This window comes from Eleutherodactylus coqui, chromosome 1 (assembly GCF_035609145.1).
Source record: "Eleutherodactylus coqui strain aEleCoq1 chromosome 1, aEleCoq1.hap1, whole genome shotgun sequence".
NCBI classification, from domain to species: domain Eukaryota; kingdom Metazoa; phylum Chordata; class Amphibia; order Anura; family Eleutherodactylidae; genus Eleutherodactylus; species Eleutherodactylus coqui.
The window spans coordinates 450,535,734-450,562,386 of record NC_089837.1 but is presented as its reverse complement, the minus strand read 5'-3'; the positions used below and the strand labels follow the sequence as shown (position 1 = coordinate 450,562,386).

The following is a 26,653-nucleotide window of genomic DNA, read 5'->3' as shown; positions in this document are numbered from 1 at the left end:
CAGCCAAGCGTCTGGAAATGGTTCCGACAGACACAGGAGCCTGTAACGATGGTGCCATTTGTCTCTGGATGGTGGACCATGACAAGTTGGATCCCCTCTACTGGTGGTCTGTAGGGGGTGTTCTGAGCCCGGTCGCCTTGTGTGCCCTCACCCATCCACTGGTCCCAACACCTTCTAACAATCTGGTCAGAACGGCCCGGTGGGGGACAATTCATCGGTATGACCATTCAGCTTCTCGCATCCCAATAATGTGCCCCTCTCAAACTCTGGTAACTGGTCAAAATCTCTTTTTGGTCGCATCGTAGAGGCGTCTAGTGGTCAACAAGCTCCATACAAGTGGAGAAAGAGGTCACTACAGCATATGTTCACCAAGATTTTGGCATAGCCGGTGATTTCGCATGTGGATTTCACCATTGGCTAATCTGTTCAGCTGTGCCTTTTTAAAGGTGGCAGTCACTTGGCATAATCCACGTTGGATACCGCTGACTAGTGTTCTGCTAAAACAGGTCCATCCAGTATATGAGAAGGGAAAAACGTATACCATTAATACAAGGAGTCCTTGCTGGAGAAGCGCTGGCTCAAGCGGAGGTAATCAACAATTAGGTGTTCCAGCCAAGTCCAATAGTTTATTATCCGTAAGATTAAAATCCACATTAAATTGCGTACAGACCCGAGTCCAGTACTATTACTGGCCATTTTGTTCTCATGGCGGTATAGGGGAATGTTGGCCGGTAAGCGGACTGCCATTCCAAAGGGATCCTGTCATCGGGCAGCATGAACCTGTGACGGGGATACCTGTTTCCCCTTGGATGTTTTATTATTGCTGCATATAAACTGACGGCTTCTCTCCCTGCATGAGTATAGGGATGCCATCACCCTGCGAGAAGCGGGCGGGGAAGAGGCCGGCGCGGCCCGAGACTCAGCCAAGATCCAAGTAGAACTTCAAAGTGTTCTGAAACATCACAGCCTTTCAGATTAAAACCCTCACGGAGACTATCGTCCTCCCTGTCCCCGGGTGGCATAAACCTGGTGACAGAATGCCCTAATAGATGCACCTTTAGTATCAGATGGATATTAGTTGACCCCCTAGTAATACCTTACAAGGTACGTGCAGCTTTCATCCCCTGTCTGAGGATCTCAGTGTTTTGTAGGACTACTCAGTCATTCTAGCAACAAGCTGGGGTTGTGACATCCACTTCAGGCTCGTCACAGCCGAGAGGACATGGCTGGACAAACACTGGTCTCCAGGGCCAATATTTTAGTTGCCATAGTAACTTGACAACTGGCTTTTGTCCAGTCCTACAGACTGTCCACAAACCGTTTCTGAGGGATGGAGATCACCGAGCTGCTCCTAGATGACTCCGGCGTTTTGAAGGGTATGAATGTATATGCAGTGGCTGGTAAGAGGCTGCTCACCGTTGGCTTACGATAACCAACAGGGGGCGCCATGCAATAATATTGGGTAGATGAATGATGAGCGGATGGTTTCCCCAGGAGCAGGGCTTAGGGTATTGACTGCCGCTTTTGTAATAAGGCTGTATCTGAGTTGCATCTGAGCTTCTCGGGTGGTGCAGTCAATGTAGCCCAAACCATTCAGATGTGGATTGAAACTTGTCACAAGTCTTCCATACATGGAAGCTCAAATCACGAAAGGGCAGGTGTCTCTAATAAAGTGGCCATTTTGGGATTCCCCCTTTTTTTTAGCAACATTGTGTCTACTACCGGTGCCGTTCCGTCCTGCTCTGCATCGCCATATGGTTTGATAGATGTGGGGTCAGATGTGTCTCCAGGCCAACTACCAATGTGCTTGGGCAGGGGGTTGGTGTCACCGGGGGATGCCTCGGCGGTGACTAAACATGTCATCAGCTTATCGCACCTTTTCAGTACGGTAGAGCCATTTCCATCTCGCGGTCTGATCAGCGCACACCTGTATAAGGTACGGAGCAACAGAGGTCTATTTTTACCGCCCCCCCTCCCTTTCATGCCATGCTGGATATCTTTGGATCCCTTTGGTTACGGAGGACAACGAAGCGTCTCGGATCTTGGATCTTGTATCTCCGCCAGCCAGCACTTTTATAGAGGACCTCTAAGCTTAACACCAGCTAAGAAAAGGTTACAGATTGCTGCAGTTTCCTTCCGAGCCGCCTCAGGAATAGGACGGTGGCGGAGGGTTCGGCTGGTTTCTGCAGTTTTCTTGCTTAACCCCTTCAGGACATGGCGAGATTTATATATATTTTATTTTTCTCCAATCCTGACTTGTTGGTTTAACTTTACATGGACTGAGGTACGCAAAACAAAAGGAGAAAAATCACGGCACTTCCTACTTCTGGATCCACAGTCAAAGACCAAGATCCTTCTTTAATTTCTTTTGGGCGCCTAAAAAGGCGACAGCAGATGTGCACTGGCATCCGTTTTTTTCGCATACATTTATTTTATTTTTTTAAATTTTTTTTTTTTTTTTTTTTTTTTTTGTGGGTTGTGACAAAACTAACTCTTAAGCTGGCTTTTTAATTTCTGCTTTTCCGTAACGCAGATATAAAAGTTGCACCTATGCACCAGAAATGCTCGTGCACATGCAGTGAAAACATATATATAATATACTGGTCTGCATTATGTACTACTCCTCTTTACCTTAGAGGATAACGTTTTGGTAGATTGTGTTCTAGGCGTTAGTGCCTTATGTATTGTTTTTGTAGTCGTAGGGCTCCTACACACGAGTGTATTTACGCACGCAATACGCAGAGAATAGAACCCATTGACTTACACTGGGTTTGTTCACATTTCTGTATTTTGTGCGCGTTTCAACTGCGGGGAGGGGGGGGGGGGAAGCTGTATGATCTGTTAATGGGGGGTGTGCATATACACAAGCAATAGGTGAGGAAATGCGTAATATTCTGTGTTATTCCACTGGAAAAAAAGATACCTGGAACTAATTGGCCGTTTCAAGCAGTGCGTCTTGCTTGCCGTGGGCAAAAGCTCAAAGTACGCCCATCCGCGTTTTGCAATGAGGCGCACGTGAATCTATATACACATGTATGTGTAAAGGCGCCCTGAGGCTGGATTCTCACACTGCGGAATCCTGCCGGAAATCTCGCGGTTTGGCCGCAACCAAAAACCGTGAGATTGCTGCCAGGAAAGCGCTGCTTCAAAACGTCGTTTGTTTTTTTTTGTTTTTTTTTCTCCATTGCAGCCTGCGCTCCCATAGAGGAGAGTGCGGTCGCAACATTAAAAAAAAAGAAAAATTGACCTGCTGCGGAATCCGCGCCGGCTTTGCCGCGAGGGATTGGCTGTCCCATGTGGACGAGATTTGTGACAAATATCGTCTACGTGGCTGACTAACCAAGGGATTAGCGGCCGCAGGCGGACCTGCTGCAGCGAAAGCCTGGACAGAATTTCCGCAGCAAATCTGCCCTTTGTGAACGCAGCCTTAGTCATACGTGGCTGACAGGTATCCTTTTAGGCTTTGTGTTTCGTAGGGCCTAATAGATGTACTAAGGTGGGCATGATTGCATTCCCCTCTCTTGGCCTAACCCCTTAGATGCCGCAGTTGAAATGGATATGGTATTCATAGTTAATGTTTTTTTGTGTGCCCCTGGTGGTTCTGCCTTGTCTCTCCTCATGGCACACAGACCCCTAGCGTCACGTTGTATTAGTTATTGCTATGTTTTCTAGAGGCCATCGTCTACGCACGGACTAACTATCTGGACCCATGACGCCACCGCACTGACTGGGATGATTGTGTTACTTTGCTACCGCTGACATCCATGTTTTCTCCGCAGTGTTGGGGTGCTGATAAGAAACCCTACAGTCATTACTTATCGGAGCGCCGGCTGCTGTGAGGTTGTTGCTGGCTGAGATGAGGTGTGAAGCCTCCGTGGCTCTCGGACGTGGCTCGCTGACATCCCTTGCCTATAGCTCTACCCATATGTGAAATATACAGCGACGCACAGTGCATGGTATATGTTAGCGTGTCACAAGTCATTATACATAGCTGTACATCCGTAACAAGCTGGCATTGTTGGACAAGTACTGCGGCGGCGCTGACCACTACAAGAAGGGGACGGCCATGCTAATAAAGGGAAATAAACGCAAACTACTGTAAGCTTTTAGGAGGCTGAGCTCATGTCTGCTGCACTAATGGCTATAATAAAAGCTGCTGTAGGTCTGGGTGATCAAAATCTATTAATTTGCCACATTAATGCCACACAACTCGGAGTTTCCTCTGAATCATGACATCGTTAGTAGCTCTGATGTCCAACCAGGGAACTGTCAGGGTCCCATCTAGGTTGGAGTGGCTCCTGGCAGGTCCTCCCTTTAGTAGATCCACTCTGGACATTTCACTAGGGGTGTGACTGGCATGGAGTTACTTCAGGTAAATCCTACCACCAGCAACTCCAAACTAGTTAGTTAAGTTTCTACAGTAGAGTTGTGAGGGAGTGGGGATCTGCCGGGAGCTGCCCCACTGTAAAAGGGGGGGGGGGGCACACCTGCCGGGAGCTGCCCCACTGTAAAAGGGGGGGGGGGGGACACACCTGCCGGGAGCTGCCCCACTGTAAAGGGGGGGGGGGGGACACACCTGCCGGGAGCTGCCCCACTGTAAAGGGGGGGGGGGGGACACACCTGCCGGGAGCTGCCCCACTGTAAAGGGGGGGGGGGGACACACCTGCCGGGAGCTGCCCCACTGTAAAGGGGGGGGGGACACACCTGCCGGGAGCTGCCCCACTGTAAAAAAGGGGGGGGCAGACCTGCCGGGAGCTGCCCCGCTGTAAAAAGGGGGGGGGGGGGCAGACCTGCCGGGAGCTGCCCCGCTGTAAAAAGGGGGGGGGGGGGCAGACCTGCCGGGAGCTGCCCCGCTGTAAAAAGGGGGGGGGGCAGACCTGCCGGGAGCTGCCCCGCTGTAAAAGGGAGGGGGGGGGGCAGACCTGCCGGGAGCTGCCCCGCTGTAAAAGGGAGGGGGGGGACACACCTGCCGGGAGCTGCCCCGCTGTAAAAGGGAGGGGGGGGACACACCTGCCGGGAGCTGCCCCGCTGTAAAAGGGAGGGGGGGGACACACCTGCCGGGAGCTGCCCCGCTGTAAAAGGGAGGGGGGGACACACCTGCCGGGAGCTGCCCCGCTGTAAAAGGGAGGGGAGGGGGGGACACACCTGCCGGGAGCTGCCCCGCTGTAAAAGGGAGGGGGGGGGGGACACACACACCTGCCGGGAGCTGCCCCGCTGTAAAAGGGAGGGGGGGGGGGGGGGGGGGACACACACACCTGCCGGGAGCTGCCCCGCTGTAAAAGGGAGGGGGGGGGGGGGACACACACCTGCCGGGAGCTGCCCCGCTGTAAAAGGGAGGGGGGGGGACACCTGCCGGGAGCTGCCCCGCTGTAAAAGGGAGGGGGGGGACACCTGCCGGGAGCTGCCCCGCTGTAAAAGGGAGGGGGGGGGGACACCTGCCGGGAGCTGCCCCGCTGTAAAAGGGAGGGGGGGGGACACCTGCCGGGAGCTGCCCCGCTGTAAAAGGGAGGGGGGGGGACACCTGCCAGGAGCTGCCCCGTTGTAAAAGGGGGGAGGGGGGGGTCACCTGCCATGAGCGGCCCCACTATACAGCTATTGCATGCCAAACCTCCCTTTTCCATTCCCACAAGCATGAGCAAGGAGCTGGTGGCATACAAAGGTAATGGGATTGTAGATACAGTATACAATATACTGTATATTGTCAGACTCTATATAGGGGCCCCATCAAGTTTGCCAAGGGGCCCAGCATTGCCTAGCTATACTCCTGTTATATACTGTATTGCATTGTATTCTGGCTCTTCAGGTTTTTGCTGGATGGTGGACTCTGAGCAGTAATTGCAGTTGACTTGCTGCAGGTTGTCGGGGATCTCGGCTCAGATCTGTGGACTTTATTCCTTCAGAGTGAATTAAATTGGAAGGGTAAAATGAACAGGTGTGCGAGGCTTCTGGAAGAAGGGAGCCATATGTTTGTCATCCCTTACTGGCCCTTTAACTAGCGCTGTAGGGATTAGAGGTCCATGAGGTCGGACCCCAGCACTCAGATATTCAGTTGCGTATCCTGGTGGCCACACGTCTATTTTTGGACTAACCACCTACATTCTGACTTGCATCCAATGAGTTCCGAGAATCGGATCTGTCATTCCTACTTGACCCCTAATCCTAAGGGTAATGACTTGCTGTGTATACAGGGGGGGGGGAGAGTTGGGTATTAAGGCGCTGCTGACATTTGCATTGAAGTCTCTGTCCAAAATTGTGCAGCATGCTGTGCTATCTGTCTGGAGTATGACTGAAGCCGGACGGAGCCCATTCTAGCCAGCGGTGTCCGCTTCTGTCACCGGATGGATCTGTTCCTTGCAGGGTTTCCTTTTCTTGCTCCGTGATGGAACAGGAAGACGGAAAACCCCAAACACAGATGTGACCAGAGTTGGTGACACAGGAGAATAGCTCATACTTCTCGGGGTTTACTTTTATATCACGCATCAAGAAAAGCCATGAATGAGCAATTGTAGAGGTAAAGGTCACCGACACCGGCGGCCCGGATCGAGGCGTTTACTATGTGGCGGACTTGTAGAAGGCGACGATTTTCTTATTTACAATCTGTATAGCATTCGTCATATAGACCCGAGTTCTCAATGTCCTGATAGTTTTGCCCATGTCCTCGGCGTCTGCATCACACGTGTCCATGCCCTATAATGGATGAGACGGATGCCAAAGGGGTCCTGTGTGGACAATTTCGGCATAACTATCCAGTAACTTATTTTAAAGTTCCAAAAAAGCCTTTAATAGGACGAGACTTCTGCTGAGGACAGTAATCCTCCTCCGGTTCTTGCAATGATTTCTAGTGCCGTTGGAAGGATTTTATGGTTTAATGCAGAAAGATGAGAGTAATGTGTACTTCAGATGACACTGATGGGTTCTTCTTGATTTCATAGGGACTGCAGAGCCAAAAAAAAAAGAAAGTAATGGATTTGCAGACTTCAGAGGAATTCCAGCTTAATGCGTCCCCTAACTAGATACAGTATAGTAGACTTGATGCATTGCAATCTCCTTGCCGTTTCCTCAGCTCCATCTGCCATATTGAAAAATGTCGACTGTTAAAGGAGGGGGGGGGGGGTTGTAGCTTTAGCGTTGTCACGGTCCTTTATAGGGTTATTCCCATTATCGCACTGATTGGTGAGGGATCTGACGGCTGGGACCCCCATGATGCTGAGTGATGGAGCCCTAGCTGGCGGCGCTCCTATAAAGTGCATGCGCAGTTCTGCCTACAATCGGCTCTCCAGCAGTGCTACTGGGGGTTAAAGCTTGGAAGGGGCCTTGGTGATCAGAAATGTAGGACCATCACACTCGGGGGTCTGTTGGGGTCCCTAAAGCGGACCCCACTAACTAAAAACCATAACCTAGTGATATGCTATCAAGTTATATGATGAAATAGCTCTCTAACTGGACAATCAAACTAAGGGCTCGTTCACGCCTGCGGTTCTAGGCTGTCCCATCTTTTTTCCTTTGAAGCAAAGAGACTGAATTAGGATGGAATTAAACGGGTTCTGTCATAATACTTATCTATTCGTGCCCCATCAGTATTCTGCCTCCTCCCCGATCTTCTCCTAGCTCCTGCAGTCCTCGTGCCCGGCCGGCCGGATCCTCTTCTTCCTGTTATGTACATTGCCAGCATTATTCTTCCTGCAGGTCACTGTACCCGGTCACTAGTGACGTAGTGTTCGCTGCCAAGCAGGGAGTGCTGAACGCTATGCCTGGCTAATGCTGAGACTGCTCATGCGCGCCGGCTCAGTGTGAGTGTTCCTAGATGACTGCCATGAGACACTGCGCATGCGCAGTCTCTGCAATACCCCAGCCTACACTGACCTGCAGGAAGAAGAACCGGCCAGCGGGAGGTGACGTGACCCAGGGAGAAGATGACCTATGGAGAAGATGCGGTAAGTAGACTGCCTGGGGGGGGTAAGCATTGTGTGCTTTTTAAAACCACTTTAAAGGGTGCATTTTTCTCCATAGATTTCTTTTTTTTTTTTTTTTTGAACAAAATGAAAGGAAATGCAAAGCTTTAGTTCTTTTCCTTTTTTAGTTTAATGAAAGAAATAGCGCTGCAGATGGATAATTTTTTTTTCCTTTCAAAAAACAAAACAGAAATCGACGTAAACTGAAAACTGTTAGCTTTTAATGAAACTATTTATTTTTCTCCTGACCATCCCGTTACTATATATTTAATATATGGAATGCTTTTATTTTGGAACAGTAGTTGGTATTTTTCTACCGACTCGCTCTATAACTCGCTCAGCCCTACAACTCCTGCAGCTCTCGATACTTTGTCTATAGTTGTACTTGAGGTCTACGGTTAATCATAACTTTCTGTAATCTTACCTTTCGATCATTGGTTGCATTTTTGTTTTTTTAACTTGCTTGTTTCCAGAGTTGCTGTTTTTGTTGGACGCGCTCTTTGGCTATTGGCACGGACCTATCGGCACAGTATGCAAACATAACTCTAATTCTGTTTGTCTTTACCTTGCCTTAGGAAAGATGACCGAGATTATGCGCTGAAACAAATAGAAGGTACTGGAATTTCTATGTCTGCATGCCGAGAGATTGCTGTAAGTACAATTCTGTGTTGCGTACATGATCACCCTACAGACTTCATTCTGATAGTTTATAGATGCCTTCTGGTCGCTGTTCTGATACGTATCCCAAAGTTCACAAAATGTCTTTATAAGGTGTTTGCTTTGTTTTATTTCATCAGTTAAAGCTGTAGTCTGCCCATAGACACTTATGGTATCTGTAGCATGTAATACATGACTGATAGGTGAAGGAACCCAACTGGAGTCAACTTTTAAAAAAACTTTTTTTCACAGTAGATATTTATCAGGTAACCACAGGATTGGTGATAAATGTCTGATCCCTGGGAGTCCCGCCAGTCGGCACTGCAATAGGGAAGGAAGACTGTTGGTTTGGTGGCTCAGTGGTCGATCATATAGCCTACTGCTCCAATCAGTTTATCATACTGACAGAGTGGAGCGCTCAGCTGCTTCCATCAGCCTTGTAGAAAGTGAATGGAGCAGCAGGGCGTGGGCTCTCACACCACTAAATTTAAGGTTCGCCCGCTGCAGTCTAGCATTAAGGAGGTTGTAGGCATTAGGGTCTGTCCCAGTGATCAGACCCTTATCCACTATCCAGTGCATGGGTGATAAATGGCGATTGTCGGGAAGCCCCTTTTTAAAGTTCTCAATCTATATATACAATGTGTATATACAAAATGTCTCATTTTCAGAGTCCTTTCATCATATAGGGCTCCTGCGTTGCTTAACCCCTTAGTGACCACGCTATAGTGTTTTTACGTCCTGCAGCTGCAGGACGTGTATGGAGGGACGTAGCGCCGCTATCTCCCTCCATACAGCGCGGGCGTCAGCTGTTTATTACAGCTGACACCCGCGGGCAATAGCCGCACTCGGCTATTAACCCTTTAAATGCCGCTGTCAATTCTGACAGCGGCATTTAACTCCCCCGAACGCTGTTTGGGGGTCCCGCACGGCCCCCCCCCCCCCCCCCCCCCCCCCCCCCTCCCCGCGGTGAGATCGGTGGAGCCGTGCAGGTGTCATGGCAGCCGGGGGCCTAATGAATGGCCCCAGGGCTGCCTTAGCAGACTGCCTATCAAGCTATCCACACAGGGTGGCTTGATAGACTGCCTGTAAAAAAGCAGTATGACGTAATGCTATAGCATTACGTCAAACTGCAGGAGCGATCAAAGCATCGCATGTTAAAGTCCCCCAGGGGGACTTCAAAGTAAAGTAAGAAAAAAGATCAATAAAGTTTTTTAAATTATAAAAAAAAAAGTTGTAAAAGTTTAAATCACCCCCCTTTTGCCATATCAGTTACTAAAAAATCGAAATCCTAAAATAAAAATACGTATTTGGTATTGCCGCATCCGTAAAAGTCCGATCTATCAAAGTAGTGCATTATTTTTCCTGCACGGTGAACGTCGTCCGAAAAAAAAAAAGATCGCAAGAAATACACTTTTTTTAGTTACCCTGTCTTCCAGAAAAAAATGCAATAAAAAGCGATCAAAAAGTTGTATGTATTCCAAATTAATACTATCGGAAACTACAGGACATCCCGCAAAAAATGAGCCCTTGCTCAACTACGTCGACGGAAAAATAAGTTATTGCGCGCACAAAATGACTGCAGAAAATAATTGAAAAAAATTAAATATCTTTAAAAAAAAAATACAAGTACTACAGCTAAAAAAACCTATAAGTTTGGTATCGTAGTAATCTTACTGACCCATAGAATAGAAATATCAGGTCGTTTTTGTTGCAGTTTGTGCTCCGTAGAAACAGGACGCACCGAAAGATGGTGGAATGTAGTTTGTTTGTTTTTTTTTCCATTTCTCTCCGCTAAGAATTTTTAAAAAGTTTTTCAGTACATTATATGGTACAATAAATAGTGCCATTGAAAAATACAACTCGTCCCGCAAAAAACAAGCCCTCATACAGCGACGTCGATGGATAAATAAAGGAGCTACGATTTTTTAAAAGGGAGTAGGAAAAAACAAAAATGGAAAAAAGCAAAAAAGCCTGGTCATTAAGGGGTTAAGGAGACTGTCTGAGGACTTGGCTGTCTTTGGCGGTCCCATTGAAGTTAATGAAGTAATGGAGTACCTGCACAGCCACTGTTGACTTGCACTTTGGGATGTGCCGCAGTTGGGCTTTCTACGTAACCTTTAAAAACCTGTCGTGAGACAACCCCTTTAATGTGCCGTTTGACCTTTGGTAGACCTTTCCTTATAAGCAGGAGGTTTTTTTGTATTATGGAGTAGGACAGCAGCAGGAGTATCGCATACTCGGCAAAATGCAGATGCCATTTATGGCCACTTGTTTGCATGCAACGGTTCCTGCAAGAAGCCTGTCTGCAGGATTGTGGCTGATTCATACTCCATGCAAGGTGTTGTAATAACGCCTGCATTCTGATGGCATAGCTGAACAGCCGCAGGACATTCCTTGACCTCTTACTTGAAGTACTATACCTTGTAAAACGGGATTTCAGTAACAGTTGTGTTGAAAGGCATTTTCTGAGATGTCTCATTATTTATTTTTTCTGAAGCACATTCTCCATGCAACAAGATGGCAAAATAACAAATGGTCATATACTTAAAATCAGACTTGCAGAGTTGGAAGGGACCTCCGGGGTCATCAGGTCCAACCCCCTGCTCAGTGCAGGATTCACTAAATCATCCCAGACAGATGTCTGTCCAGCCTTTTGTTTGAAGATTTCCATTGAAGAACGCACCACCTCCTGTGGTAACCTGTTCCACTCATTGGTCACTGTCAGAAGTTTTTTTCTAATATCTAATCTGTTTCCTCCCTATCAGTTTCATCCCATTGCTTCTAGTCTTTCCTTGTGCAAATGAGAATACCTGCCTTTCCCTTCTGTTTCCAGCTTCATTCCTCTGCCCCTTACCTGTGATGTAAACTTACAGGCTGCAGTAGCCAGTTTGTGGGGACATCACAGGCTGCTTCAGCTAATGTCAGAGCACAGAGCTTGATCACTGAACCATGTCATTGGCTGCAGCAGCCTATGACTTCCTATGCACTGGCTGTCTGCAGTATAGACCGGCAGGGACAGCAGACCGAGCAGTGGTGCGGGAGATGCAGGGAACCGGGAGGGGTGAGTATATAACTTTTTGTTGTGTTGGGAATGTGGTTTAAAAAAAAAAAATAACCTCAGACAAACTGCTAAAATGGCAATGCATTAAAGCTTCAAGGGGTCCTACTGTTAATATCCTGTTAATGTTTGCACAATGAAGGACCATTGTGTATACAAGTGGGAAATGGTGCAACGCCTCTGCAGGACAACCCATTGGAAGGTAGCTTTCCAGAAGTCGGTGTCTGACCCTTTAACAGGTTTTGTAATGTGACTATGGATATAAGCCAAATCATAGCCTTCACCACACCTCATCCCCTCAGTGAGTGGAAAATCACAATAGATGTTTGGCTCATATGCAGGAAAAAGCGCTTTTAAACTTCATGCTATGGGCAGTATTTGCTGCAGCATTCGAGGGTGGACGCCCGCCCCGGACTCCGCAATGCAAATATGCTGGTGTGCAGCCAGCCTTAAAGGGAAGCCACCTTCCAGTTGGCGATTCTGCATCTCATTTGCATAACACATTTCCCCACAGGAGCATTGCATAGCCTGGGAGTTTCTTTACGCCACCATGGTGTGCTCCACAGTCCCTCACACCTACCGTAGTGTGTTTCCTTTAGCCTTCGTTCCGCACAGTTTAAAGTTGTGTTCTTCTAACTTTTTAGTCATAGGAAAATAGCTGGAAACATATTTCCTTCCCAAGGCAATCTGTAGCAGACCAGGGTATAAGGAAAGAACCCCTGCAATGTGTCCTCTTTCCATTCCTCAGGGTTAAGGGTCTTTAATCCTCACAACTGCACATGGTGCCGCCAATTGAGAGCTGGGTGATGTGCAAGGAGGACATGGCACAGCATAATGCCACTATAACTAGTGGGCAGAACTTGTATTTTCTGTAACGATATTGCAGTCGCTCCTTTGAGTCTATGTGGGAGCAACCGCTTTAATCTTCAGATGTGCATGGACAACTGGATACCGGTGACCCTACGGGTTCTGGCGCCCATTACTTCTGGACTTTGTCTGACCACTGGTCTTATAATTCCCCTCTGCACGCTTGGGATACATCCTCATCAGTAGAACGGAGAACTGCAGCACACACTACAGATTGATCACCTTCCTGCTGGTTTGTTAGACTTTTTCTGGGGCAGCGTGAAAAGCATTGGCGCGAGCCAATTAAACATGGACATCCACAGCCATGTTTTACTGCTCATTAAACTGTCAGTACCTCATAAGTGGCCTTTTATGGGTTCACCCCGTGTAGCTTTATTTTCAGCTAAGAGTGAGAAGACGAGTGAAAAGCACCTAATCCACTTTTTATGGATGTTTTACTTGGTCGTTTGTTTATTTTTTTTGTGCGCTGGTTAATGCGGTTTTGACTCCTTCCTGCAGGTCTTCATGTTTCAGGGCAGAGTAGGATGTGTGCCTGCTTACTGCAATAACACACTTGTAAGCTTTGGCTAAGGGAACGTTGGGAGGTTTAAGGGGATTTATTCACCAATATTGCTGTCCTCCACATTGCACCGTTCATTGCTGTCGCACCAGAGAGCGTTGTGACCGAGGGAAGTCTTAGAGGTAAAGTTCCTGAAGCTAACTTTTTTTTTTTTTTCTTCCCCCAGTTGGGAAACTCTTCTGGTTTTCTGCATGTCCTGCCCTAAACTATGGCATGTTTACCTCTGTAGAGCCTAGTTTTATGAGCTGATAATGGAGTAAATCCTTTTAATAAAAGGATTCATATAAACAAGGTTTCCCATGTGAAATTCATATTCTTGCTGGGTGTCCTCCATTTGTTCTCTAAATCCCACTTAAAGGGATTGTCCGGCTTGGAAAACTTACTTTCATACTTTTTTGAGTTAAAGGGGTTGTCCGAGATACAATTTCTTAATAAAAACAGGTACGCCGCGTGCAAAACATAAGGAGCTCATACTTGCTAATCCCTGCTCTTCCCCTGCTGGCAGCTCTGGGTCTTTCTGCTGATGCCTTCTTTACAGGTAGCCTGTGATGTTCCCTAAACCAGCTGCCAGTGACAGCTCAGCGATGATCTCTTGGCCAGAGAACTGTTACAAAGAGTGTCTCGCTCTGAAGGACCGTCCTGCAATACACAGACAACACACACTGATTTGATTAGGCACTGTGTAATTCTTCATTTCCCCTTTTGGGGCGCTGCAGGGAAACTGAACACTTACTTCCAGGTTTCTCCACAAGTAATGGTTGATTGCTGGTGGTCCCAAGCGGGAAACACTTGGTAATCTGTTTACTGTCCATGGGCCCTTTAAATGAGTAGGTGTTCAAAGCAGAAAACTCCTTTTAAAACTACGTAGGTGAAACTTTTTCCTGCTTTTAATGCAATTTCATACTGCGGCTTTCTGATGACTTCTATCATGTGAACTTGAAGTGGTGGGTAACCTTGTCAGACCATCCATAGGAATGCATGTAGTAACTCTTAAAGGGACCCTCTCAGCAGTTCGGCAGCTATAAAACTGTCTGCACCAATTAAACAATGGTGAATTGCACTTTTTCAAAGCTATTTGTTAAAAATCCTAATCAAAACATGCTTGTAAAAGTGTATTATAACTTCCTGCACCGCATGCTAATGACTGGCGAGCCATCTGGTGGTGGGCCAGACCGTGTCTGCAGACCGAAGTCCGTCCTCTGACGCCACCCCTCTCTGCCATTTGTGTTGTGGATGACGTAGGTAATCTCATGCGCCAGGAGATCCTGGATTGGCGCATGCACCGCCGAGTGTAGTTTCATCTGTGCACAAAAGGGATGCGCCATTCCAAAAACTCCTGGTGCTTGCACAACATTTCCAGCACCACGCATGGCACAAGGACATGCTTAAGCCAGCAGAGACTGTCCGGGCATTAGCATGCCGCACAGGAAATGATTACACATTTTTACAGGTATGATTTGATTCAGGCGTTATAAGAAATAACTTTAAAAAAAAAGTGCAATTCTTCATGTAAGGAACAAATTTCATTGCAGGTTTATGGTCTCTGCAAATACGGCATTACATTGTGAACTAGATTGAGATGGAAAGTTGTGACTCTGTTGGGGGGCAAGGGGTGGGGTGGAGGGCAGGCATTAGATGGCCAAATCTTCATGCTTTTTTTTTGGAGCACCCGTGTTGCCAGATGGCACCTCAAGGAGAAGTTGAGCAGGTACCACCTCTGGGCCCTACTAGATCATCCCGCAGCAGTAGCATTGCAATGGACTTTAGATCTTGAAACCAACAGTTCGCTTTAATAAAATTGCTTTGTTGAAAAACCCTCTAAAGGCTCTAAACTTACTGAGGCTGATTACCAGGCAAGAATGCTTGCATGAACATTTATTCTCCTAATCGTTGGTCCGTGTAAAAGACCCTGCAGTAAGCCAGCAAACAAGCAATCACTTGCTTTTTTTTTTTTTTTTTAACAAGGATAAGAGCCACGGACGTCTCTATGGCGACGAACGATTGTAGTGGTGATTTTCCCCCCCCACCCCCCACCCCTTCCATAGCAGAGATTCCTGGTCTGCATAGGCACATATATACAAGGGCTCGTTGACATGCCGTCAAACTGATGCTAATGTTACTGACCCGTGTAGAAGGACTTTTGGCCTCCAGTACCCATAGTAATAACACATCTCCGTTTCCTCTAGTTTACGTTTTTTGCCGTATTTCTCATGTGGTTTCTGTGATCAGTTTTCAGGATGGTTCATTGTTAATCTATTGTTTCTTTTCATTTGTAGCTTCTACGAGAGCTGAAACATCCGAATGTTATTTCTCTACAAAAAGTGTTCCTCTCTCATGCTGACAGAAAAGTGTATCTTCTATTTGATTTTGCAGAGCACGACTTATGGGTAAGGCCAGAACTGCCATCTGTACTTCAGTAATATCTATATACCATGCTGCCATTGGAAGACTTTTACCACAAGTAGTGTAAAGCCTAGTGACCAATCAGATTCCAATTTCAACTTGATAGTCTTTCTGGAAAGCTAAAGCAGCAACCTGATTGGTTGCCATGGGCAACTGCTTTAACTTTTCTATGCTGCCGTTTTCAATAAACTTAGTCCATTAGATAAATAAAACTGAGCACCGTAGGTCTGGCTTCTGAAATTCCTGGCAATTAGCGGATAACACGCCAGAAGAAGACATCTAAATGTACTTGGTGGTTCCAATTCCAATATATGGATGGCCATGTCCTATCTAGACGGCAGAGTCTGTGCTCTGGCTAATAGTAGTGGGTCCTGAGCCGGGGACCTCATGCTGTCCAACAGCCGTATGTATTCTATATTCTGCTGGTTGCCAGTCTAGCTCCACCCTGCTGTCAATGTGTGCCTTGGATGGCTGTCCACCAAACACTTGTTCAGTAAACATTTTAGCTTGGTTGAGCATGCATGCCTCCTTAATAGGGAGGGGGAGAAGCTGCTGCAGACTCCTCCCCTTTGACATCTGCCGGCAGGCAAAAGTTGGTTCACCACTATGCATGCACATTAGATGGTCTGATGTTCTTGTCTAAGGGCGCTTGTACACAGGCCAACTGCTGGGTGCTTAAGCGCCCGACAGCCATCCCAACGATTGCCGCTTCTGTGCTTTCACATACAGTAAGTAATGGCCATTCAGTGAATAGAGGTGGAGTGCGCCAGAGATCTCTGCCTGCCTGCCTCTATTCACTGTGAGCAGGCAGTCGCTCAAAGATAACGTGATTCAGCAAGCTGAAATAAAGTGACTAATAAACAGTTTCTCCCTCCGTACCCTCTTGGCTCCCACTTTTGCAGAAGGAAACAGTTGGTCAAAATCACTCGTTTAATTGTAAAAGTTTCCGAAGTTTATCTAATGTGTATGAGCCGCTTCAGATCTGCCGGATTCTGGAAAGCGGCACAATTCTGATTTTGGCTATAGATACAAATTGAGAGTAAGGCCCCTGGTATAGCGGCAGATTCTCTGCCAATATAACGAGCACCGGCCAACAAATGGCACATGTCAGTCGGTGCTCGTCCCCCATAGCAGAGGATTACTGGTATGAGGACGAATGGTCATTACTAGGATTATTCATTCCCATACAGATCGCATTAATGGGCCCCATAAATCCCTGCTTTATATTGGGGGTTGTGCAGTCAATGAGGGAGCATTCATACCCACATTAAAGATCCAGTCAGCCAATGAAAGTATAGAAACGGGGTATACTCGCACACGGCAGGCTTATGTGGCTGCTCCATTCATCTGACTGAGATTGCATAAATCTGTGCAAAGGTAACGCCATTTAAATACTTGGAAATCTGTTTGTGTGACTAGGCAGCCGGTCCGGGTAAAGGGGCTGCAGCATGCCACCTCCTGTATCATGGTGCCACCATAGGAGAAGGGCAGTGTTCTTCTGATGAACTTCGGTGGTCTAATGAGACTTCTTTTATGAATCCCTTCCGGATCTTGCACTCCTTATTTAAGAGGTGTGGGACTTGATTGACAGCCCTTCGTTTACTGCTGTGTGTCAGGCCATGGCTGTGTTGTTACAGGTGTCTGTACAATGCTTTCTCCAGTGCCCAGTTTTTTTGTTTGGCTTCCAGATTTTTAATGCTGCTTCCATTTAGTCACAGGAAGGGTTATTTTCTTCTCTTTTTGGCTCGGCCTTCATTGGCTTTTTCCAGTCAGTTGTTTTCATTTTTGCTCTGGATAAACACACCAAAGAAAAGATAGGGGGAGCAGGCCGTAGAATGACCTCAATGGGCCCGGCTCGCCTTTCAGCCAAGTATACTGAGCCACTGTTACTGTGTCAGAGGCAGCGGCCAAGCTTCCGGACCTGGCTCCGATTCTTAGAAAAGGGATTTTGAAAGTGCACTTCAGAGCCGGCACTATTCCAGCATCTCGCCTTTCATCAGCCTCCGCCACAAGTAGAATGGATGCACTTTGCTGGTTCTGTCTCTTAAATGCCTTCTTTTGTGTTGGGGGAATGATTAGGTGTCCGATTCCTGAGCCGCGCATTTCAGCTATTCGCTGCTCTTCCCTCCCAGGTTCCTGTTTTCATCCTGTAACCTATTATGAAGCATGTTAATGAATTGCTGGCTTATTTCTTGAAATGATTACCTTTTAAAAAAGCAGCAAATCTCTATATTGAGGCCACGTTCATGCAACATGTCTTAAAGGAACAGTTCAAGGGGATATGCAAGTTTTTTTTTTTTTGTACTCCATGCATTTTAAGGGTTGTACCAGAATGACAAGTTATCCTCTATTCTGTGGATAGAGGATAACTTGCTGAACGGGGGTTCCTCCGCCCTGTTCTCGTCACTGCGTGACCTAACACTGAATGGTAATGCCACTAAAGTTTTATTGTGGCCTTGGGGGTGGTTCATTATGACCCTTGGGCCAGCAAAGGTTTTAGGCTCAACTTAAAATCATCGTTCCGCCAAAGAGTGAACAATGCCAGCGTTTACACGCAGCGATTATCACTCATATGCCATAGTTTTGAACGGATTTTGAGCGATAATCGTTGCGTGTAAATGGACCTTAACCCATTTTCTAATTTTAGCTTCTTTCTGCTGCCTTTTCACCAGATAGCAATGTAAATTGTCTGCCTTTCCTTTATACTCCCGCTGTCTGACCTTTTATCCGTAAGTTCATTCAAAGAAGGTTCCAGGAAAAAGACTGCGCAACTGAATGGAAATAACCTTTCCCATGTCTCGTCTCATTGCCAAATATGTTTTTGCTTCTTTCAGCACATAATCAAATTTCACAGAGCGTCTAAAGCCAACAAGAAACCAGTGCAGTTACCTCGAGGAATGGTGAAGTCACTACTGTATCAGATTCTAGATGGTATTCACTACCTGCATGCCAACTGGGTGTTACATAGAGATTTGGTAAGTTGATCAGCGGCTCTGCATTACTAACGGGTCTGAGAGCCAAATGGAGGAAAGCTTGTTAAGCGTAGCAATCATTCTCTCTTATCCAAAGAGAGAATTCAGATCTTTAGAGAGTACCCCTTATTTTCCTAGGAAGTTAATTAGGAGTTTCAAGGCTTGAGGGAACTTGCTGAAGATTTTGCAAAGTGGCTGTGTAACAGGAGTTAATGCACAGGTTTCCCAGACTGATTTACTTATGCAGTGATTCCCCCTATCCCATCTGGTCTCATAATCCTCCAGTCATTGGCATATCTCCTCTCGCCCAGCTCTTCCTAAAAACACCTTAGCAGGTAAAATACATTGCAAGTTTTCAAAGGCAATTGAATGGTGGAATGGTTGAAGTAGTAATTAGTATATCGATGCCCATGCCCAGTGGCACTCTATTATTCAGGGTTACACCAAAATGTATGAAGCCTTCTTTGTTCAGGACACTGATGCATGATCTCCCAACTAAACGCCTTCTAATTCCTTCTACTAGGAACATGGTGTTGGTATGGTCAGACTTATTATATGCCCTGTATTATCATGGTGAAAGGAAACTGCCCCACCCATATCATGCGGGCAACAGTAGTAAGTTTGTGGGTCTCTGGTCAGGTGGCCCTGACTTTTAAATCAAAGATACAAGTGGCACTCTTAAGAGGGTGAGAGAAACTTTTTGCTCTTCTGGTGGTGCCTGTCGGCCATCTTGGTGGCAGCCACCTTATATTCAGCACAAGAAACTCCAATGTTAAGGGTATCATGCGATACATGATTTAATGGGGGAATTTCAGTACAAATTTGTAGGTGCCATCATTTTCATTAATATCTGCAAACCTTTTTGAGTGTTAATTGATGTCCTGTTGGGATCTAATAGGTTGACTTATGTAGTATGGAAAACCAGAAGATGCAGTTAACAATCCAGGACAGAACTGAGATGGTCTTGATGGTCAGTGACAGACGTTCACATTTGGTGACTGAGGCTGAACACTCAGGAAGCCGGCCGGTGAGTGCAAGAACTGTCAGGCAACTGATTCAGAAGTTCAGGGAACTGGTAATGTCCCGGATGATCCGAGGACTGGTAGTCTGATCCCCAGGATTGAGGAGCTGTGCTAACTGTTTTCATGAGGAATCCACAGAAAAGTACAGCTTCTGACATCTGGGGATCGGAAGCGCTCCCAATTCTTGGTTCCTCACCTGACGTCTGAATCCGTTTCCTGACGGCTCGTGTTCACCGACTGTCTTCCTGTTTGACTGAAAGCCTCGGTTACCTCAAATGAATTTCTGTTACTGACCATCAGGATGATCACAAGTCTGTCCTGAATTGTTAACCACATCTTCTGTTTTTTTTTTTGAAAAAACGTGATGATTAGTGTTTTCTGTACCACGTGATTCAACGTAACTTTATTAGGTCTCGACATGACATTTATAATTCAAAAATGGTTGCTGGTGTTGAAAAAATGACTGCGCCTACAAATGTCTGATGACATTCTACCCCTAAATCCTATAGCTCATGACCCTCTTATTGCTGAAGCATCTTGGCCTGAATCCAAGATGGCTGCCTACAAGATGTCAGACAGGCTTGTAGTATGAAAGTTTCCCACCCATTTAAGTGTTCTACAAACTTTCTTACTTGTATCTCTTTTCATTCAGAAGATATTCTGGGTGACCCATATTTTTTATTTTTATTTTTTTTAATCGCCCTGTACATTAAAATACAGAAAAAACTCATCTTGTATGTTGAAGGGCTTCCACACGATTGTCAATGGAACTTTCTAATGTTAAAAAAAAAATGCATCGCAAGTTTGCGCTTCGCGATTTTTGTGCGATCTGTTTTTAACATTAGAAAGTTCCATTGACAATCGCATGGAAAAAAAAATGCAGCGTTAAAGAAACACGTGTGTGCGCGTGTGTCCGTCCGTCCGTCCTCAAAGACTACAAATGCAGCAAAATCTACATCTGATCTGTCATGGATAGTGGCCCTTATGTGGGGACATTAAAGGGGTTTCCTACTTCTGAATTATTGAAGGCCTATCCTCAGTATAGGTAACCCGTAGTTGAGTGTCAGGGGTCCGCCACCCAGGGTCCTCACCAGTCAGCTGATTGCCGGACCATACAGGGCCAATGTGTTGCTGGGAACACGCAGTTCTGTACACACTACAGGGACCCGGGATCACATTGCTGCCAAAGTTTCCATCCAATCCCATTCCTTCAGACGAGGGAAAACGAATAAATCTGCTGAAAAACTAAGATTTCAGGAACTGGTAAAGATTTTATCTAAATAATCTTGTCTCGTGTTTAAACTAAATCTCAAGTTTCATCCAAACCTTCAAGATTCTCTGTTACCATCTATTCGCACCCCTCTCTGAGAGCAGCACAAGGTAGTGACAGGCACACTGATTACAGGGATGGGTCTGCTGGATCTATGCAGTACTTTTGGAGAAAACTGCATTTTATTAATAGCAGTGAATGCAGAGAGGACTACATAAAGTAGTCCTGGATATCCATGAGCTGCAGCTAGCTTACCCCCCTCCCTGCTCTCCAGCTGTGATGACTGCTTTCTGCTATGCATAGAGAGATCTGACAGTCATTGGCTGGAGGGTGGGGTGGGTGTGGCTAGACTACAGCTCATTAACATGTAGGACTACTTCTGTGTCTGGCTGCTACTAAATAAATGTAAGTTTCTCAGAAACCACAGCACAGATCTAAATAGCGGACATATCAGTGTGACAGGCACCACCTTATGGTGCTCTCGGTGAGGGCTGCAAAAACATGCTGACAGATTCCCTTTAAGTGTTTGTTAATTCAAGTACTTGTGGAAAACTCCTGAAACAATTGGGTGATAAAACGGTTTCGCATTAAGAGCTGGTGAGTAATATTTATTTTTGGATGGTCAAGTAGGGAAAAATGCACTTGAAAAAGATTCCAGAGTTGTGTGCCAGCATTGCCAAGCCTGTTGATCTGCTAATCCAACGGTGCCCATTCACATTAAACGGTAGCCAAATCTGTGTGCCGACTAACGCGTACATGTATAGGGCACCCCACCACTGCAGATATCAGGGGAGCTGGAGGAGGGGAAAGATGACGCTTGAGCTAAGTGAGCACATGTATTGGTGGGCAGGTGGGACACGGGGCTATCTAAGCTGCACGGCCGTGTTAAAGTGGCTCTTTAACTTTTGTAGACTTTTATAAATTGCTGTGAGGGTCGTAAAACAAGGGCTGCTTATCTGTTCTTTGTGCCGGCGATCCAGTGCTGCGGATCCTGCGCTGCTCCAAGTCCTTGTTTATGAAGTATTACCATGTGACGACTGCAGCCAATTGGTGACCTCGGCAGTCATGTGCCATGCTCCTGGAATAACCTCTCAGATGCTGGGAGCCATGATGCCAGGAGTACGGCACATGACCGCTGCGGCTACTGATCAGCTAGAGTAGTCGCATGGTAGCTTATTGTAAATGCTGGTAGGCGTGCAGGAACTGCAGCGGAAGAGATGGGGTAGCTCTGATCTTATTGTTAATGATCCCAGGGGGTGGGGTAGAGCTCAAGTCTAGTAAGTGACCATTAAATGAGGGCTTGTTCACATCTGCATTTTGATTTCAGTTTTGAACGTATCCCTTAGTTTATAAATTGAATGGACAGCAAAATGGCATTCTGGTACATCACACATGGTGGAATTGTGCCGATCTTCTGCATCAGAAAATCCATGAACAAATGCATCAGAACCCATTGGTGCCAATTCTGTTGCTCAATTTGACACAGAGCTGCAGTAACCTTCACCCTTTCAAATGAACGGGTGAAATCTGTTGCGGATCCACGTAAAAATCTGTGCCAAACAGTGTGGGTTTTGGTGTAGAACCGCAGCGAATTCCACTACGTGTGAGCATGCCCTTCAAACAGAGGGCAAACTTGTAAAACTGATAGAAGCTGTTTTTTTCCTCTTTGCCTCCATTCGTTTGTGTTCTCGTCTATCCTACCTTCTGCACGTGTTCATTTAAAAACAGATTCGTTACACGGACATCAAAAACCGAAGCGGACAGAAACCTCTGTTCAGTCAGCCGCTGACTATAATGTAAAAAAAGGTCTGTTTTGATTTTAGTTTTTTGAGCAGACGTAATGGCCCAGACTGCGCAGAATAGGAAATCAAACGAAACTGAAGTGAACGCCGTCAAACTGAAGCTCTGAAAATCCCATTGAAATCAATGACTTAAAGGGGTTGTCCCGAGGCAGCAAGTGGGTCTATACACTTCTGTATGGCCATAATAATGCACTTTGTAATATACATTGTGCATTAATTATGAGCCATACAGAAGTTATAAAAAGTTTTTTACTTACCTGCTCCGTTGCTAGCGTCCTCGTTCCCATGGAGCCGACTAATTTTTGGCCTCCGATGGCCAAATTAGCCGCGCTTGCGCAGTCCGGGTCTTCAGCAGTCTTCTATGGAGCCGCTCGTGCCAGAGAGCGGCTCCGTGTAGCTCCGCCCCGTCACGTGCCGATTCCAGCCAATCAGGAGGCTGGAATCGGCAGTGGACCGCACAGAAGAGCTGCGGTCCACGAAGGCAGAGGATCCCGGCGGCCATCTTCAGCAGGTGAGTATGAAGACGCCGGACCGCCGGGATTCAGGTAAGCGCTGTGCGGGTGGTTTTTTTAACCCCTGCATCGGGGTTGTCTCGCGCCGAACGGGGGGGGGGTTTAAAAAAAAAAAAACCCCGTTTCGGCGCGGGACATCTCCTTTAAAAGTGAACCATTTTTTCTATTTTGCAGCTCATCTGATGGAAGTGAAAACTGATGTGAACAACCCCAAGTTAAGGCCCATTTACACACAACGATTATAGCTCAAGATGTCTTTTGAGCGATAATCGTTGTCATTTACAGTGCAAGATGATTGCTCAAGATGAGCGATCAACTTGGGCTGTGAGCATAGGATGTAGAAGACAAGCGGGGTGTCTCAGCTTGTCTTCTGCATACAGATGTTTTCTGCACGGAGCGCCTGGCTGTTATACAGCTGAGCGCTCCGTGCCAGGTATGGAGAACAGAGCTGGACTGCTCTGTTCTTCATACCCAGCCTGTTATCAGGGACGGGATACAGCTGAAACAATAGTATCAGCTGTATCCTGCTGTAAATCCCTGATGAGGCTCATCGTCGTCTTTCAGCACGCTGAAAGACAACGATGAGCGACTGCTTAACGAAAACTGCACGATGTGTGTGCAGTTACCAATGATTATCGCTCAAAAGACGGCTTTTAACCGAATTATGAGTGACTCTGCTACGCAGCTGCTATCTGGCTCTGCAGGTTCTTAATAAAAGTGAAGGACCTGTGTTGGACATCACTGTCATGTGATAAGGGGCGGAGCTCAGCATCAGTAACTCATCACATGACTGTGACATCAATGGTCCGGTAAGCACATGGCTGCTGTCAGGCTCTGCATATGTTATGTTTTGGGACCTTTGATGTCACCGTCATGTGACCAGGGGCGGGGCATGTAACTCAGACAAGTGGTCATTAGTATTTTGATAACCTTGATCGAAATACCCACCCGTTCAAGTGGCAAATCAATTTTGTACTAATGACAATATGAGAAGACTGGTTCCTAGGGGGACACTGCATAGCAGCACCCTTGAAAAGCTTTTGGTTGTTAAGCAATATTTGCATAGTAACCAGATGCAGAAAATGTGATAGGATTGGCTGTGTGTTTACAGCAGGGACAGGAGGGGAGCAATACACTAGTCGGACCATGTAATTCCTGTCTCAGGCTGTGGTATTAGCTTTTTCTTCTTAACGACTGGTTATGCAGGTTTGCACTTATTTACGCTGAGATTGATGCTTTGGAGCTTCTTATACTATAATGGATAACTTGCTGTGAACACAAACTGCAGTTACTCCGATCCGTAGACAAGCAGTTAGTCTGGAGCACGCCTCTGAATAACTGAAGACTGCCCCATATAGCGCTGTGATGACCAATACGCCTTTTTACTGACCTCACTAATGGGCTTTAAACTTGCACATACATCTTTGGAAGACTGTGACTTGGCTGACTACTGACAGCCAGGCTCCTGCTTTAACCACCGGAACGTAGAAACCCCCAGATCCTGTCAGTTTAACCCCTTACATGCCACAATCAATAGCAACTGCAACATGTAACTCCTCCTGCCCTTTACCAGCATCCCCACAATGCCATTCGCAAGGTGTACCAATCGGCTCCCATGGCAGCTGGACACATAAGCAGTGCTGACCAATCGGAGCAGCTTGCAGTGTCTCAGACTACCAATATTTACTATGGACAGTGTGCATCAGGTAGTCAGAAGTTGTGCAGCCATCTTTGTCTCTCCAGGATCAGAGGGTCATTTATTTATATTATATTTAAATTTCTACAACCCACTGGGAAAAGAGAAAAAAAAAAATTTATATATATAATTTTTTTTTTCTCCTGCAGATCTGCAATCTAACGTCTTTATTCAGAAGAACGCTTAATTTTTTTTTTTTTCTGCGCTGATTAATCCATCCATGCCTGTGTGGCAATTTGTTTGCAGCTTCATATTCGGAATTAGATCCAATCAGCCTTATTTACAGCTACTGCATTGTCATTATGGAAGGTGTAGCAACAAATCACGCCGTGCCATGTCTCTTCGATGTGTCCCAGTTTACAAGCCATAATCAATAGCTCCCCACTGTCACTAGATTATAGCAAACAAGCCTCGTCCTCCGTGTGCCTCGCCGCACAGCAGTAACATCAGGAGAAATGGCGCACTCCTGTTGCCTTAATCAGCCCCTGTCCTTGTTAAGTGGAAGCCCCCTCTGTTCACTGAATGGGGACCACCCAGCTTGATGCTCGGTTAACCTTTACTCGCATTGTACATGCATTTTATTTATTTGCTGTTTACATGTGGTTACAGAAATCTCTGTAAGTGCAGATCTTCAGTCTGTCTCTTTCTGGAGGGTGTCTGTAGCCGCTGGTAAGTTTCCACAAAGTGGCGGTTCTCTGTTCCCCATAACGGTGGTGAAGACTTGCCTTACTGCTCCGTTGTGATCTCTTGTGAGACTGAGCCAGAGCTTATGTTTGTGCATTGGTGGGCTAGATTGAGATGAGATATTATGTTTTTTCTTTAATTTTTCACCCGTATTTCCTCTGATTTGTATCAGTGCTTTTTTTGTCCTGTATATGACTAGTACTGCAGCCATTTTGCTAAAAGGTGAGTGATCATCTCTCTACGAGTCTGTCTTGGTAAATACTTGCATTCTCCATAAAATAACAATCCTGGAGCATCTTTTCTAAAGAGCCATTTACACGGAACAATCATGGGTCAGAATTGGTTCAAACGAACAAAATTGAGCGATAATCGTCCCGTGTAACTGCAAGGGAAAAAAACGCTCGCTTCTCGTTATCGCTGACTTGCAGTCAGCATAACCAGTTGGGGGCGTCTGACTATGCAGTCTGACATCGTCTAATTTGTTTTGACAGTGTAGACACACCCCTTTGCCAAGGATAATGGTAATACCCACTTGTCAGTTTGTCCAGAGTTGTTAGAAAAATGAGTTGTTACATGGGGAATTGAAGTATTTTATTAATGCAGATGTCTTGGGATTTGTAGTACCACAGATTTGCTTGTCAGCAGCCACACCTACATTTAACCCTTTCCAATCCCATTTGTATCCTGGTTTTCCTAGGGGGCTTACTCTTTTTCTGCCATTATACAACAGCGCTATCTGCTGGCTAAAGCCAGTACTGCATGAGGTGACACACTAGATAGGCTCCAACAGCAGAGAGGCTGGCAATATACAGTAAAGAACCTCAACGGACGTCTTCCAACATCGGAGCTGTACAGCCTTAAATCATAATGTCTTCAGACGTCTGACAGTGGATTGGAAAGGGTTAAGAAAACGTAGTGTAAGGCTGCATTCACACAAGCGTGGATCTCTGAAAAGTTGTGTGTGAGCTGCAAAAAAATGTTTCAGTAACCGCCATTGTGCTGATGGGCTTGTCTGGTATTGCAGCTCATTCCCATTCATTGAACTTCGTTACTAAATACACCCCAGAAACCGGAGTAGGGGTGCTGCTTGGGGGAAAAAAGCCTCCCCCTCCCCCCCCCAACCTATGTCATGGTCCCTTTTTGAGCTGTGGGGTTTGGGTTGCCCTCCGGAGGATAGAGTATTCCCCTCTTTTAGAGCG

The 26,653-nt window shown here is 46.4% G+C and overlaps 1 protein-coding gene across 1 annotated transcript in view; it reads left to right on the top strand.

The window, feature by feature from the left end:
- CDK8 (cyclin dependent kinase 8) overlaps window positions 1-26,653 on the top strand; it is a 65,856-nt gene that overhangs the window by 7,677 nt on the left and 31,526 nt on the right. The window contains exons 2-4 of the mRNA XM_066583420.1: window positions 8,528-8,603; window positions 15,370-15,480; window positions 18,331-18,471. Of these exons, the coding sequence (XP_066439517.1) occupies window positions 8,528-8,603; window positions 15,370-15,480; window positions 18,331-18,471 (328 nt within the window). The remainder of the gene's footprint in view (window positions 1-8,527; window positions 8,604-15,369; window positions 15,481-18,330; window positions 18,472-26,653) is intronic.